Source organism: Colletotrichum graminicola, assembly GCF_000149035.1.
Source record: "Colletotrichum graminicola M1.001 genomic scaffold supercont1.53, whole genome shotgun sequence".
Taxonomy (NCBI): Eukaryota; Fungi; Ascomycota; class Sordariomycetes; order Glomerellales; family Glomerellaceae; genus Colletotrichum; species Colletotrichum graminicola.
This window is the reverse complement of record NW_007361057.1, coordinates 205,057-220,069: the sequence shown is the minus strand read 5'-3', so window position 1 is coordinate 220,069 and position 15,013 is coordinate 205,057. Positions and strand designations below refer to the sequence as shown.

The 15,013-nt window shown below is 48.0% G+C and overlaps 4 protein-coding genes across 4 annotated transcripts; 2 read left to right on the top strand and 2 right to left on the bottom strand.

The window, feature by feature from the left end:
* Positions 1-457: 457 nt before the first annotated feature.
* On the top strand, positions 458-1,452 carry GLRG_09893 (U-box domain-containing protein; the record flags this gene model as incomplete). Its single annotated transcript, XM_008100578.1, has 3 exons — positions 458-546; positions 674-1,223; positions 1,279-1,452. 3 exons carry the CDS (start codon positions 458-460, stop codon positions 1,450-1,452), a joined length of 813 nt encoding a protein of 270 aa, XP_008098769.1.
* Positions 1,453-2,922: 1,470 nt separating this feature from the next.
* GLRG_09892 (GMC oxidoreductase) lies at positions 2,923-5,205 on the bottom strand (the record flags this gene model as incomplete). Its single annotated transcript, XM_008100577.1, has 8 exons — positions 2,923-2,955; positions 3,019-3,773; positions 3,848-4,061; positions 4,118-4,365; positions 4,428-4,554; positions 4,616-4,877; positions 4,935-4,968; positions 5,031-5,205. 8 exons carry the CDS (start codon positions 5,203-5,205, stop codon positions 2,923-2,925), a joined length of 1,848 nt encoding a protein of 615 aa, XP_008098768.1.
* Positions 5,206-10,467: 5,262 nt separating this feature from the next.
* GLRG_09891 (D-isomer specific 2-hydroxyacid dehydrogenase) lies at positions 10,468-11,610 on the top strand (the record flags this gene model as incomplete). The annotated part of the gene is made up of 2 exons (XM_008100576.1): positions 10,468-10,774; positions 10,880-11,610. 2 exons carry the CDS (start codon positions 10,468-10,470, stop codon positions 11,608-11,610), a joined length of 1,038 nt encoding a protein of 345 aa, XP_008098767.1.
* A 1,425-nt stretch (positions 11,611-13,035) lies between these two features.
* Positions 13,036-14,633, bottom strand: GLRG_09890 (uncharacterized protein; the record flags this gene model as incomplete). The annotated part of the gene is made up of 3 exons (XM_008100575.1): positions 13,036-13,657; positions 13,721-13,991; positions 14,063-14,633. The coding sequence occupies 3 exons, from the start codon at positions 14,631-14,633 to the stop codon at positions 13,036-13,038; spliced, it is 1,464 nt and encodes a 487-aa protein (XP_008098766.1).
* Between the last annotated feature and the right edge of the window lie 380 nt (positions 14,634-15,013).

Below are 15,013 nucleotides of genomic sequence, written 5' to 3'. Positions count from 1 at the left end.
GGAGTTTTTTTTTTTCTTCAAAGACCTCCATTTCTCTCAGAGCTTGAATAAAAACGGGGGGCGCACGGGCGGTTCTCCCGCGCTGTTTTATTTTTCCACCGACACGACAATGTTTCCCTGCCCCCCCGGGGTGTTTTCAAAAACTTTTTTTTCCCCAAAACCCCCGCCCCCAAAAGAAAAATTTCCCCGCTTTTGAAGACCGCCCCCCCCCCTTTTGGGGGGTTTTTTTTTTTTTTTTTTTTCCCCCACCGGCCCCCGGGGGGGGCTTTTTTTTTTTTTGGGGGGCCCCCCCCCCCCCCCCCCCCCCCCCCCCCCCAGTCCGGCAAATCTTGCTGCGTTCTCCGGGTTTCGATTCCGCTGTCGATCCGGTTTATACTTCGACATCATCAAATACACTACTCAGCCAAACCGCCGCATTTGTTCCCAACTCTCCATCGCAACTCACACACAACACACAATGTCGAGGTCAATTCAACTCAAGGAAGAGGGCAACCGCCACTTCCAACAAGGCGACTATGCCGGCGCAGAGGCGTTGTACTCGAAAGCGTAAGCCTTCCTTCTCCTTCGATCGGACACTTTCGACCAAACCTCCGACTTGGTGCCCTTATTGCGTACCTCCCAAGCTACAAAGGCACTAGGATCAATCACGGTGCTAATGTTTCCTCTCCAATAGCATCATAGCCGACCCCAAAAACCCCGCTCTGTACACGAACCGCGCCATGGCGCGCCTCAAGCTCGAAATTTGGGACGCGGTCGTCTCCGACTGCGAATCGTGCCTCGGCCTCACCCCCGACAACCTCAAGGCCCACTACTACCTCTCCCAAGCACAGCTGGCTTTGAAAGACTACAACTCGGCCCTCACAAACGCCCAGAAGGCCCATCAGCTTTGTGTGCAGATTGGTGATAAATCGCTAGCTGCCATCACCGCACAGGTCCTTCGGGCAAAGAAAGAGCGGTGGGATTGGATGGAAAAGACACGCACCAGAGAAGCGCGCCACCTAGAAAATGAGGTCATTGACTTGATGGAGAAGGAGCGTGAACAGGCTATCGCCAACGCCGTGGACGACGGGGAGAAGAGGGAGATCGAGGCTGAGTGGGAGCAGAAGATCGCCATTTTGAGGGACACTTTTGAGAAGAGCCGATCTGCGGAGGAGAAAAGGCGGGAGGTTCCGGAGTGGGCTATCGACGATATCAGCTTCGGTGTCATGGTTGACCCGGTTATTGTGAGTCAGCTTCTAACGTCGCTTCTGCGAATGGCCTCAACTAACATGCGTGCAGACCAAAACCGGAAAGTCATATGAAAGAGCATCCATCATGGAGCACTTGCGTCGTCACCCTAGCGACCCCCTCACCCGTGAGCCCCTCTTGCCGTCGGAGCTCAGGCCCAATCTTGGTCTCAGGCAGGCGTGCGAAGAATTCCTCGAACAAAATGGCTGGGCGGTTGACTGGTGATCTAATCATAAGCCTTCCCATCCATTGTCCATGTTGAAGACACAGTTTTTCTCTCGCAAATGCATAGCACGGCGTTATAGGACTGATTGCAAATGAGACACTAAGTCGGACTCAGTTGAAGAAATGATCCTTTGCGATCCAATAGCAATCAGGGGGGTGTGGTTTATATCTGGACTACCGATACACCGAGTTTCAACCAACTAGCGGTCCTCGTCTAGGCTTTTCTCGATATCGATACATGTATGCAGCAAAATGTAACTATTCATTATACACGGCGCTCAGCCTTGTGATGCGAGGCATTGCTACCACTCAAGCTCCGCATAGTGCGAGTAACGGCCTTCATTCTGTATTCCTGTAAAGATATTATTTTACGGCGCATTATTAATCGCCAACCAGTGATGATGGTTCCCACTGAGACCTAAGAAACTAGTAACTGACATGAAGCAGTTGCGACATTTGAGAAATGTCTGAATCCAAGCCTAGAGTTCAACATTTCATAATGTAAGAGAATAGCGATTCGTGTCCGACTTGTTTAGTATGTTGAGCTTGATAGCCTACCTGCCTACATAGATATAGCCTCAAAAGTATGGCCAATAAGACACTTATGAGACGCGGCTAGTGTGACAAGATACCAACCCACTTACTAGAGCGCGTCGCTCATGGAACAAAAAAGTAGATGGACTGGTTGCGGTATTCGAAACCAGGCCTCCCCGATTCTCTAAAAAAGGACTTAGTTACCAGTGGCCATGTACTCTCAAGTGATCCTGATGTAACGCAACAAAATTTGTAATTTAAATGTCAGAACTTAAGGGAAATAGGCCTCTAAACTGATTTGTAAGCTTGTAAGTAGTATAGTAGTGGTGAGATAGTAAGTTCTTTGCTTTCGAGGACATCGGAGCACGCTGGATTGCGATAGATAGGGTCTGATGTCCTTTACTGTCGCCGTCTATAAAAGATAACTTCAACAGGGCTTTGTCCAAGAAAACTCACAGCTATTCGATACTCCTTCGGCCCGGGATGTCGTAGTATAGTCTCGCCGCTTTGGCATAGGTTACATCTTATCTAGATAAAAAAGCTGCCATATTTGCCCTCTTTTGGTCTGACTCAGATCACTGGTAAATCTTTGACTTTAGACAGTGTATAGCTCGAACACCAAATGCTATCAGATAATATCCACAATAGTTTTCATTTTTCAATTTGCTTCTTGATATCAATTCTACGGAGTACAGTCAAGACAACAAAACATTGTGACAGAATGCTTGTCTTGAAATTGAGATCTGATATCGTTTGAAGACGAAAGGTGAGAAAAGATAATCTAATAATTGTCTGTTAGCATGCCTTATTAAGCTAATGTGGATTGCGCAGAAACATGAGAAGGTCGACACCCCATTTGCTCCGCATGGAGTTGACATAAAATTAAATGAAAGCTCGTTGCTCAATCTGTTTCTCAGCTATGTACGTCTCGCCAATTTATGCCGTCTTGCCTCGGATGATATCTGCAGCCTAAGGCGGATGACAATTAGCGCCGATAAAGTATTACCGAGTTCAAACCTGCAAATAACTTACCCTTTCGGCGACAGCATAAACCGTAGTCATGAGGTGTGACGCAGGCAACAGAGGTATGATACTCGCGTCGACAACGCGCAGACCCTCAATGCCGTAAACGTTCAGATCGGTGTCTACAACGCCACCCTCCTCTCTCGGGCCTAGCTTGCAAGTGCCGACGGGATGATACAGGGTGCTACTCTGCTGGCGAATAAAGTCGGCGATTGCATCGTCAGTGGTAACATTGGCGCCTGGGACAACCTCGAAGGGCTGCAGACTCTTGACAGACTCAGTGCCGACCAGAGTGCGGGTAAACTTAACCCCTTCAACTAACAAAGAAAGATCTAGAGGGTTCTTGAGGAAGGCGGAGTCTGCGACGGGGGCATCAAAGGTGCTAGGGGAGGCAGCACGAAGGCTCCCTCGAGAGTAAGGGTGTTGAAGACCGAGAATGATTGTGCCGTCTGCCCAGATCATCTCAAGAAGAGCGGAGTCGTTGGCCAGAAGACGCTCGTTAAGAACCTTGTGTTGTGCCCGATATCCATTCACAACTTCAGGTGGGGCTCCCGGCGGCAGAAAGGCGATGCTATCTTGAGCTGCAGCTTGGGAACTGAGAGCCTGGCCTGCCTTGGAGTAGGTGGAAAGTGGAAGGAAGGCGAGGAAATCGCCAGTAGGAGAGCTCAACGGGCCATTCTGGTGGCTATCGTATTGGGCTCGGGCATCGGCGGCGAAGGTCGCATTGTTCTGCAACCATGAGTACACAGGAAGACTGGTGTTGACTATGGTTTCATGTCAGTCCCAGGATTTAATCTAAATATTTTTCTCTTCTTTTTTTGATGATATAAGGTCTTACTTGTGTTGACCACGGCCAAGAAGACGTGGTCGTGGAGGTTCTGTCCAACGGCTGGGAGATCGACGACAGTCGATACGTTGATGCTCGCGTGGAGGGCGGGGTCACCGATACCCGAAACCTGAAGGATCTGAGGGGTGTGGAGTGTTCCAGCTGCAAGAATGACTTCTTTGTCCGCACCGATCGTCTGAGTCTGCGCATCTTTACTGGCAGCGAACTACAGGAAGGCGAGTCAGTTGACAACTCCTTCCATCGTATCTTGACGCAGCTTACTTCTATTCCAGTTGCCTTGACGCAGTCTCCTACGCCATCGGTGACCACTTTTGTGACTTGACGCCCAGTGAGAAGGTGGAGGTTTTGGCGCCCAGTGAAGTTGTCGTAATAGGCCTCCCTGGCAGATGAACGAGTCGCTGTCTTAGGGTCTAGGTTGTGGGGGCAAAAGTAACCACCGATAGGGCCTCCGTTTGCCTGGTCCTTGGCGACAGGTATATCAAGCTCTTTGACAGCGTCAATCATGAACTCTGAAAGAAGATTGTTAGATTAGCTGTGTTTAAACAAATAAGAACTACGGGGAAAGCTTAACTGGTAGTAGGCCAGAAGAATGGTGAATAAGTGACCTGCATTAGTCCATTATTGCCATGTGCGGCGGCGTCGACCTCAATATCCCATTCAGACTTTATCTCTGGGATCGGAGGCGTGAAATTTTCGTTCTGAGTCGACGTTAGCATTGATACCGGATCAAAGTAAATAAACGAATAGAATTCATCTTGCCTTCTTGAAGTAGGGGAGCAAGGTATCCCAGTTCCACCCCGAAGCCCCGAGACTTTCCCAACGATCGTAATCGGATTTTGACCCACGGTCAAATACCATTCGATTAAGTTTAGTTGAACCGCCAACAACCTTTCCTTGAGGAATGGGAACGACTCGGCCACCAAGCGCGTCATTGGCGACGTAGGTCGTGTTCCAGTCGTACTTTGTTCCAATAGCCCCTCCCGCAAGCGCGGGTATCTTGACGATATCCTCGCCTGCGTCACTAAAGATTCCAGATCAGAATCTGTGCATAAAGTGCTTCTAGCTTGGAGCGGCTTACAGTTCACCGGCCTCAATGACAAGGACAGTTACACCTACCACCAGTTAACTTTTATACCAGATAAAAATGCCCTTTAGCGTAGGAGTGGAGGCGTACTCTGGTCTTCAGAAAGTCGGTTAGCAACAGTGAGTCCACTGGCACCAGCGCCGACAACAATGTAGTCGTAACTAGGCAGCAAGCTGGTGTCGCCCCGTTTCTTGAGAAAAGCGGAACAAGAGGACGGACGAACAATCGCTCCAAGGAGCAGCATTGCTGCCATAGCGTGAGCCATGATGGTAAGCTTCCGAATGAGGCTCTAAAATACAAAAGAGTGACTGGTTATGTGTATTTACAAAGGCATGGTAACGATTGAGTAGAGACAAAAAGGGTTGGGGGACCGTGGTGACCAGGGAGGGGCTTATATTCGATTTTACCAGCCACTGCAAACGTGACGCATCCATCTAATAGTCAGTAAACTCAGCTTTTTCTGCTATAGACACACTACCGAATTTGGCTGCCGAGCGTGAACTATCTTCTCCACCGGAGCCAGGGGACAAACACGAAGCGAACTGGATGCTGATATGAGTACCTACATAAAAAAATCAATGTTGTGCAACACTGCGCAACCTAAGCATGGAAGGTCAAATAGGCTCGCTGAAGCCAAGGATGTGTAATATACGAGGGGTGCCGAAGTGCCGCAATAGTTATTTAGAGCGTGTTAGCGATCCCTCGGTCAGCAGGCTGGCAGGGTAATGGCTGCGGTCCGCAACGGCCGCTACCGTAGCTACTATAGTATGCAGTATCGACATATGGTGTGGAGCAAAATATTCACCTGGGAGAGGCCAGCCCGGAAATTGCAGCTGGGGGACGGCTGGGGAAAATGGACTAAGGCATGGGGGCGTGAGTTATTTAGGCTCATAACGGCTAAAATGAGACTGAATAGGTCCGAAGCGCTCTCTTTGCCCTACGGTAGATCGTCGATAATGTTAAAAGATATTTGACTACCTAGGCTCAGTGCCTGAGATATAGTGTTTTGTTTAGTTCGATTATGGCAAAGTGCCAAAAGAGATACTGATTTGTCGCACATGATCTTTCACGGATGCATTCAAACCACCCTATTGTACATAATGGCATGTAAAGTTACGCTGCGACCTATATCACCCCGGGTCCGTATTATATAAACAAGGAGTCCCGGACAAATGAGCCCCTTCAAATCTGATCCCCCCTACCTTATCCGCAGAGTCGGCACACTGCCGACGGGAACAAATGAAACTTGTTTTTTGTGTTTGGCTTCCATCAAACTGTTTGCAATCCTAGATCTGTTGTATTTTTATCCAACATTTTCGTCCGCCGTCTGTTAACATAACCAAGGCTCACGCGTTGCTCCACTCGTAGACGGAATTGGGTCCGATTGACGAAAATTCTTTGAACAGGACAGATTTCGAAAACGCAACTGGAACTACTGGAGGTGGCAGCTTAGGCTTCCTGTCATGAAAGACGACTGCAGGACGTTCACCTGCGCGGCTTTCGAATTCGCATTGAACATGGTAACAGACATACGACGATGATCAGCAGGCAGACAGGAATATATTTCCCCTTCTGATTCCCTCTCTCCTCTTACCTTTCCCCGTCCCCCGGGGATGTGCCTTCAGACTTCGCGGCCTGAGCCCGACTAACACCGGGTTTAACTTATGACCTGTATTCTTGGCCATTATATGAGTCTCTTTTAGGCTGGCTTCCTAAAGTTTCCAACCAAACTTTGACAGAACGCAAGTTAACATGCAAGGTATAATGAAGCTTAACCCTTCGGGAACATAATGTAGCTTTGCTTTTTTTGCAATGTGATTCCTCGATTGATACCGCTATCTCCTCCAGGTCTTTGTCTTGTGGGTGATCAGCGCATCGTTAAGCTTAATGACTGCAGCAGGTACTATAACTGGAAGGCTCAGGGCTATCAAACACAGACATTCTCCAAGTCCCGATGGAGATTATGTCAAGTAAAGACAGGACTGATAATCCACGAGTCTAGAAGTCAGTATAATATTTGCAGTTTCAAGACTCATCGAAGTGAAAGAGATCAATGATACAATGAAGGCGTGTTTCAACTGTTTATCTGGAACACGCTGGAGTAGGTAAGCTGCCGGCTCAATGCCTAGAAAGTAACTCCCCCACCCTATATCCGAACCACCCCCACATCCGAACCACCATCATCACCACCATCGCCACCACCATCACCACTTATTTCACCATCTCTGCCGCCCACCCATATGCAACTTTCGGCCTCGCTAGGCAATTCGGATACCCCAGATTCATCCAGACTATCTATATTGCTAGGATCCAGACTTTAGGCCTAGATTATATCCTCTATAGTAGTAAAGGTGCTGTTAGGAGATAATTAGACCTTTTTCCTCTTACGTGACTGTATATTATTTAACTAGGCCTGTAATAAGTTAACCTGCCTTTCTAAAAGGGCTACTCTAGATACCTACTTATTATAGCCCTTTTATAGCTTTCTAGATAGGTAGTAAATAGTATAAGTATCTAACTTATCCTTACCTAACTAGATTAACTAGTGTAATTAATACTATAGATTAGCAGATTAATAAGGCGTTAACTATAGGATAATAGATTTAGCTTTATCTTACTGTTAGCTACTAGTCTGCTAGCTAGGCTAGCTCTGTTAGGCCCTAGTTACTATTAAGTTAGATAAGGGGCGTCTTATATATATAGGCTATAATCTAAATAACCTCTAGCTACTACTAATATTAATAGATATAATAGATACCTTATAGGCCTTAAAATAACACTCTAAGAATACCTTTTTACTAGTAATAGTTAAATCTATAACCTAATTATCTAAATATCTAACCTCCTTATAATAGGCCTACTTTAATAGGCTAAAGACAGCTATATCTAGAGGCTAAAGGACAGTAGAGGCATATAGCAGTAGAAATAGTAGATATATATTATACTACTAGTATTACTATATAAAATTAATAGTTAAATAGCTATAATACCTATTAAGAACTAGTAGTCTAGCCTCCTCTAGCTAGGTAGGCTTAGTATATAAAATAAAGACCTTCTTTAGCTATTTAAAGGTAGTATTATTAGTTATCTAGCTATTATTAGTTACTATAAATTACTATAGCTTATATATATTAAGGTTAGATAAGAACCACTAGGCCTAAAGTAATTTACCTTTATATATAACTAAGGGAGGTAAGGAGCTACTAGCAGCAGATATATACTTAATAATAAATACCTATACCCTAGATCCTAGCTACTTTTTCTAGATATATTATAATACCTTAAAGCCTAGCACTAGCCTATTACCCCTTTTACCCTTTATAATACTAGTCTTATCTATATTTTATCTATTAGATAGATAAATCCCCTAGATAGTAGGAATACTACCTAGGTAATAAAAGAAATCCTAAATAACCTTAGGGGAATAGGCTACTTATTACTAGGTATTAATTACTCTAGATTAAAAGGTTCTAATAAATAGATTTTAGCGTATAAATTAGGCTATCTATTTCCTCCTTATAAGAAGATACCTATTACCTATTATACGCTTTACTAGGCCTTTTACTTATTAATAGTTAATATATCTACTAAAGGACTATTAAAGGGTAATATAAGCAGCTAGATTATCCTCCTAGGCCTAAGATAAGTGCTGCCTATCTTTAAAGGCAGTATTCCTACTTTACTTACTAAAGTATTAATACTAAAGTGTTACATATAGTATACCCTATCTATAAGTAACAGCCTAGAGGCTATACTGCCTAAACTACATATCTAGGAGGGCCTGTTAGAGCTTATCTTTAGAATATTACTTTATAATAGTTTAAAGAAGGTATCCTAAAAAAATGGCGTTATTTAGCGATAAATAGCAATTGTTGTGATAGTTTGAAAAAGGTAGTGGTGTTAATGAAGGAGGGGAAATGCGGGAATTTCGGGTGGTTCGGATGCGGGGGTGGTTCGGATATAGGGTGGGGGAGTTATCTATCGCAGCAATGCGGAGGAACAAATCATTTCATCACAGCCGATTTCTCTAATGTATGGCACAAAGACTGCCGGCTGCAGCACTCGTTCATCTGAAGTTCCCTGACCCCAGAGTAGGTGGTATTGTCATATTCGGTCCACAATTACAAGCTTAACCCCTGGATAATCTTAAACCTGGGTTACTCAGTCGTTTGTATGTTAGTGTCGCAAAAACGACGCTGTTAATCGCAAGCAGCAATTAACGCCTTATATCATATAGATCCACTACAACATACCACCCTAGATCACAGAGATCTATCTATGTGATCTGTCTGCCTACATAATCACTAGGTTGACAGGGAAGCCATTATAGCCCCCCTAGGTTAACGTCCCTAGGGCAGGAACCTAGCACAACGCTTCTTAGTTGCTGCCTGACTTATCTAGTGGAGTTGATGCGACCTGTCTATAGGCTTGCGTGGGAATTAAACCCTTAGGGTCTCTATGACGCTCAGACGCTAAACTCTGGGGCTAGTGCTATTCTGGCACACTGGAGCGAACTGGGCTTATAACTGTTGTAAAACGACGCTGTTAATTGCAAGCAGCAATTAACGCCTTATATTATATAGATCTACTACCGCAGTTAGTAAATAGAGCTCTACCTCTGTTATTATTGTGAAAGGCCGTAAGATACATAATTGACCTCACTGTTCGATCGGAGGTTGCGGAAGTCTTGCTCTTCTGACACCGTTACTAAACAGAAATCGCGAGATCCGGCTTGGTCTATTGTATGGCACCATTCCGTCAGGCAACAACAGCGCCTAGATGTGAGCTCTGATTACAGTGTAATTCCTGGACTAACTATTCGAAGGACACTATAAAAGAAGGAGCTTTTGGGAAACTTCTTGAATGCTAAGGGACTACAAGTAATCCCCTACGGTCAGGAAGCGGCCCGACTTTGATCCACAAGTTTGGGAAGGAAATCATGTGCGGCAAGACTAGAACAAATATTGCCATGTCTCAGAGGTAGAATCTCCTGGCGAAAGACGGTTGACGGTCATTATCATCGGTGCACCCGGGTTCTGGCGGCGGATTCGGAAGAATCCAGTGATGGCACTTGACAGCAGGTGCCCAGGATCGGTAGCCGTTCCCCACGGGTCATGGCGTCCTGGCCAACTGCGGGGGCGGGGTAAGGGGAAGCTAGGTGGCTAGGTAGCTTCTACCTACCTAGTTTAAGCAAGCCGTTCCACTATTGCCGGATATTTCCCCCCCAGTCCCCCCCCAAAAGCCATCTGAATGGGGCAAATATCGCCGGTCAGAGCCCAAGAAAGCCAATCGGGAATCACTGAAATGATGGAGAGCCTGCAGGACACCCAACCCCCTGAGCCATTATCGTCTGATATGAAAGGTCACAGCGGGACGCTCGCCGGATCTCGGGGTTTGTTCAATTATCAATTAGATTAAATGGCTTGTTGACGACTTTCTCCTCTCCACAACACGCCGAGCTCGGCACACGATCCCCCCCCCATCTGCAGCAAAACCTCGCCTTTAGAACATTCCGAGTGCATTCACAATGGGCAAGCCTATCGTCCTCCAGCTCGGCGACGACATCAAATGGAACCATGACCTCTACAAGGACTTCACCTCCAAGTTCGAGATTCGCCGGTCGTACAGTATGCCGCGCGCCGAGTTCATCCAGGCACTCAAGGACAAGAAGTTTGGCGACTTCTTTGCTATCTACCGCCCCTTCTGGAACACGGGGGGTGAAATGGGCAACTGGGACAAGGAGCTGATCTCTTTTCTGCCCTCGTCGTGCAAGATCTACGCCAGCGCCGGCGCCGGCTTTGACTGGGTTGACACAGAGACTCTCGCGAGCCGGGGTGAGTCGCGCCGGGAGAGCTCGACGAGGCTGAATTAACTCGTCGCACCTCCGCTAGTTTGAGTCCCCTCCTATAGGCGCCCGCCGTGCTTACACAAACCTCTAGGAATCGTCTACTGCAACGCCGCCGCCGCGTGCACGGAGTCCGTCGCCGACGGCGCCATCTGGCTCATCCTTTCCGCCTTCCGCCTCTTCTCGTGGTCCGCCACCGCCGCCCGCTCCGGCGACCCCGACCGTTTCGTCGACGCCAACAAGAACCTTGGCGCCGTCTCCCGGAATCCCAACGGCTTCAGCCTGGGCATCATTGGCTTCGGCAAGATCGGCCGCCGCATCGCCGACAAGGCCCACAAGTCCTTCGACATGAAGATCCTCTACAACGACGTCGTGCGCATGCCCCCCGAGCTCGAGAGGCCCTCCGCCGCAACCTTTTACAAGGACATAGGCGACCTGCTGGCCACGGCTGACTGCGTGCTCGTTGCGACGCCATTCGCGGGAAAGACCCTCATCGACGCGGCTGCCATCGCCAAGATGAAGAAGGGTGCCAAGCTCGTCAACATTGCGCGCGGCAAGCTCATCGAGGAAGAGCCCCTCGTCGCCGCCTTGAAGAGCGGCCACCTCTCCGCAGCCGGACTCGACGTCCACTACGACGAGCCCCACGTCAACAAGGAGCTGATCAAGATGAAGAACGTCGAGGTCCTCTCACACAACGCCGGTGCGTCGCTGGATGCGCACATGGGCTTCGAGAGGCTGGGCATGGAGAACATTATTTCCTTTGCCAAGACGGGCAAGGCTATCACGCCCGTCAACGTCCACATGATTACCAAGAGTCGCCTGTAGCTGGGAATTGACACGGAACATGGTGTACATCTAGCCAAGGAAATTTACGGAGTTTGGACAAAAAGAAACTACTATTTCAAGGCATATCTTATCTACCTCTTTATAACTCTTATCACGTTTGTCGTTCCTACAATGTCTACAAAACGAATCGATCACGACGATGCCAAGTTCGAGCAGATGCCTGCCCCGGGCGGAGAGGAAACTGTGACGGCCCGCACCGGGCCGATGCAGTGTTACGAGGTCGATGTGGGGGGGGGGGGGGGGGGGGAGTGCAGCTGGCCGCAAAGATTCACGGACGTCAGCATGTTTCTTCTTAATGGTATTCTAGAACAACCCGAGAAACGAATCTTCTTTGCGAGCGGATCGTACCTTTTCAGATTTAGCTCTTGTTTACGTTTGGGTAAGGGCAGGCAATTTCCAACACATTCGGTTTGGCTGAAGCTCCCACATGAGAAACATCGGATGAGTTTCCTGGATGCAGGTACACTTTCCTATCACGGAGGTGACACGCCCTTCCGGTCAAGGACGAGCGAATAGGATGGACAAGGTAGATTTCTCGCTAGATTGAGCTTAGTTCTGGATTCCTGGCACATGAAAGCCTTCCGGTTTGAGAAAACCAAACCGGAAGCTTTCATGACCATGTAACAGTTCACTAGAACTAGTTGTCTTTGGACATGCCATACATTGCGTTTGGGGAGTTTGTGTCTCGCCTCCACCGGAATCGATCATGGAAACAACCTTCAAAGGAGAAAGTAGGTTTGGTTTCGCCTGCCATGCCAGGCCGATCCTCGGGTCCTCTGGGAGCGCGCGCTTATCTCGAGCCCGCCCCCCGAACTTAGAACCCTGGGTAGATGGAGGACGCAGATCTAATACTCCGCCATCGACTCTTATGTCACGAAACACTATACCGAGCTGCTTAAAGGGTGGTGGGTCAGGATTCCTCTTCCTCTTCCTCTTCCCCTCCTTCTTCTTCTTGTGTGGAAATGGCTGGCCAAAAGCATTTTCATTGATCCAAACGTGAACCCCCTACGACAGCTTCTAGCAAAATCTCACTCCCGTGCTGAACATACTCATCATCGAGAATTTTCAAGGAAACTGGAGCTAGGGCATTGATTCCCATTTTTACTTGTGTCTCTCATAGCGTTCATCTGAGCAAAAGAAAAGATGTCGCTAATGTCCATCCAATACGGACGTTAGACAGTGATGGTCCGAGGACGAATCGAGAAAAATAGCGCATCAAATTTAAACAAGGATTTGACATTTCAAGTTCCCCATTCTGTCTGTATCAAGGTCGGGACTTTCTAGTCATCTGTCTTGTTACTAAGTCCGTTGGAAACGGCATCCTCGCCACCCCTCTTTGGGCGGGATACATTGATCTCCGCCTATCAAAAGCCAGGCCTCATCCAAAGATAAAAATAAAATGAATCAGCCCTCGAATTTGTCTCCGATGCACTTGTCCTTGGTAATTCCACCGAGCTCTATCATGGCATCGCCGAGGCAGCCGGGTCTGATGTTACTCGGAACGTCCGCCATGAACACCCACATGGCTCCCGTTATCTTGGGATCCTCACCCGGGTAGACGCTGTAGTACCAATTGAACTCAGCGCCTGATATGACCCCATCGACGGATCTGGCACAATGGTTTACTCTCTCGATGAGCTTTTTGCCCTCCGGACCAACCATGGAGTCCTTGAAACCCGAGCCATGGATGTAGAGAGACAGCTTGCCCTCGGCTCCCATATTCCACATGTAACAGGTGTTCCAAACCCAGCTCTGTCTAATTCCGTCGAGGACGTCGTGGTGTAGGGCAACACCAGGGGCGTGGTAGACAGGGTCCTGCTTGTTCATGGGCAGCGGCCGCCGGCTGAAGCAGTCGGTATAGACAAAGATGATGGTACCGTCGGGAATCTCATGATTAGGATCTTTTATTCTTTGGCTTTTGATTGTCCAAAGCTTGTCGACGCAAAGGTGGGTATTTTTGGGGCCCGCCTTGCACAAACCAAAATCATACCATCTTGGAGGGTAGTCCGGCTCGGTTATGCCACCACTGAGACGAGAACAAGTCAGCATGGGGTGTTTGAGAGATAAATCTTACAAGCAACAAACATACCAGACGATTCTCTTCACAGGAACAAAGGTGAAGTAGCCACACTGACCCTCAGTGAGATTAACGTCGAACTTCCTACCCTCAGATTCGGACCAGTCAGAAGAATAACCGCCAGTGACGCCAATCTTCAGTGCCTTTATGAACTGGACCTTTACGTTCCCACCCATATTCCAACCTGATTTAACTGAGTCGCCCTCAGACAAGCCGCACGAGATTGGGAAGTGGCACTCAGAATGAGGGAAGGGCACCTCCTGCGCCCACTCAAACCTGGTGGCTATGGCAGGAGCAAGTATTAGTATTATCGACCTATTTTAAATCCATAAATCCTCAAGGGCATCAACTTACAAGTCTGGCAAAACGTGATACAGTCGTGTTTGCGGAAATCCTCTGTGTTCCACCCCTCGCAGGTGTCAGCAAACCCCATTCCCTTCTCGAGTGGTAGAAATTTGTGCTTGGGAGGGCACTCGTTGTTTTCGTAAGTTTTGTAGAGCGTCGCAGGTTTGTCTTTGTTCGCACAAGGATCGGTTTCTTCGGAACTCTTGGAAGCCTCGGCCATTTGACTATAGTGCTGCCCAGGGACTTTTTGGCGATCTTCAGGGCGGACAGTCCAAAGAGGAGGGTTATGGGGGTCCCAGGTGTGCTTGAGAGACGTGAAACCAGCAGTCTTGGCGTCGGTGTCACGGATCTGGACAGGGGAGGACCTGCCGACGGTGAAGAGTTCGTGATCCTCGGAACGGATGGACCAGAGGGGAGGATTGGCGGGGTCCCAGTTGTGTTCAAAGGGAAAGACCTTTTTGCTGTCGGGTTGAGAGCGGGCACCAGTGACGCCACGAAGGAAGACCTCGACTAGCAGACAGAAGCCCACCATAACTCCCTTACCCTTGGACGAGGTAGCGGAGAAGCTGATGGTCTCCATTCTTTGCGTTGGACACTCAAAGCAAAGAGGTTGAGGCAATGTCCAAAATGGGAATTGAGGTATTGCTTAGCAATATGAGAGTCGGGATGTGAAAATCAAGAGCAAGTTCTCTGCAGAAAGGTTCGAAGAGTATCCCAATATGTGATGATCACAGAGAAAAGGAGGGGGGAAAGAGACGATATGGATAAGAGGGCTTCTGTAAGAGGCTTGGAAGAATTGTAGAAGTCAGCGATGTTGTCAGTCGAGCTCAGGGGTTTCCAAAGGGAGAGTCGACTAAGAAAGTAAATCATACCATAAGAAGGGGCGATATCGCCTTTCTCTAAGTTGGCCTAGAATCTATTTGCTCTGGTGAACACGGAAATGAAGACTTTATATACTCG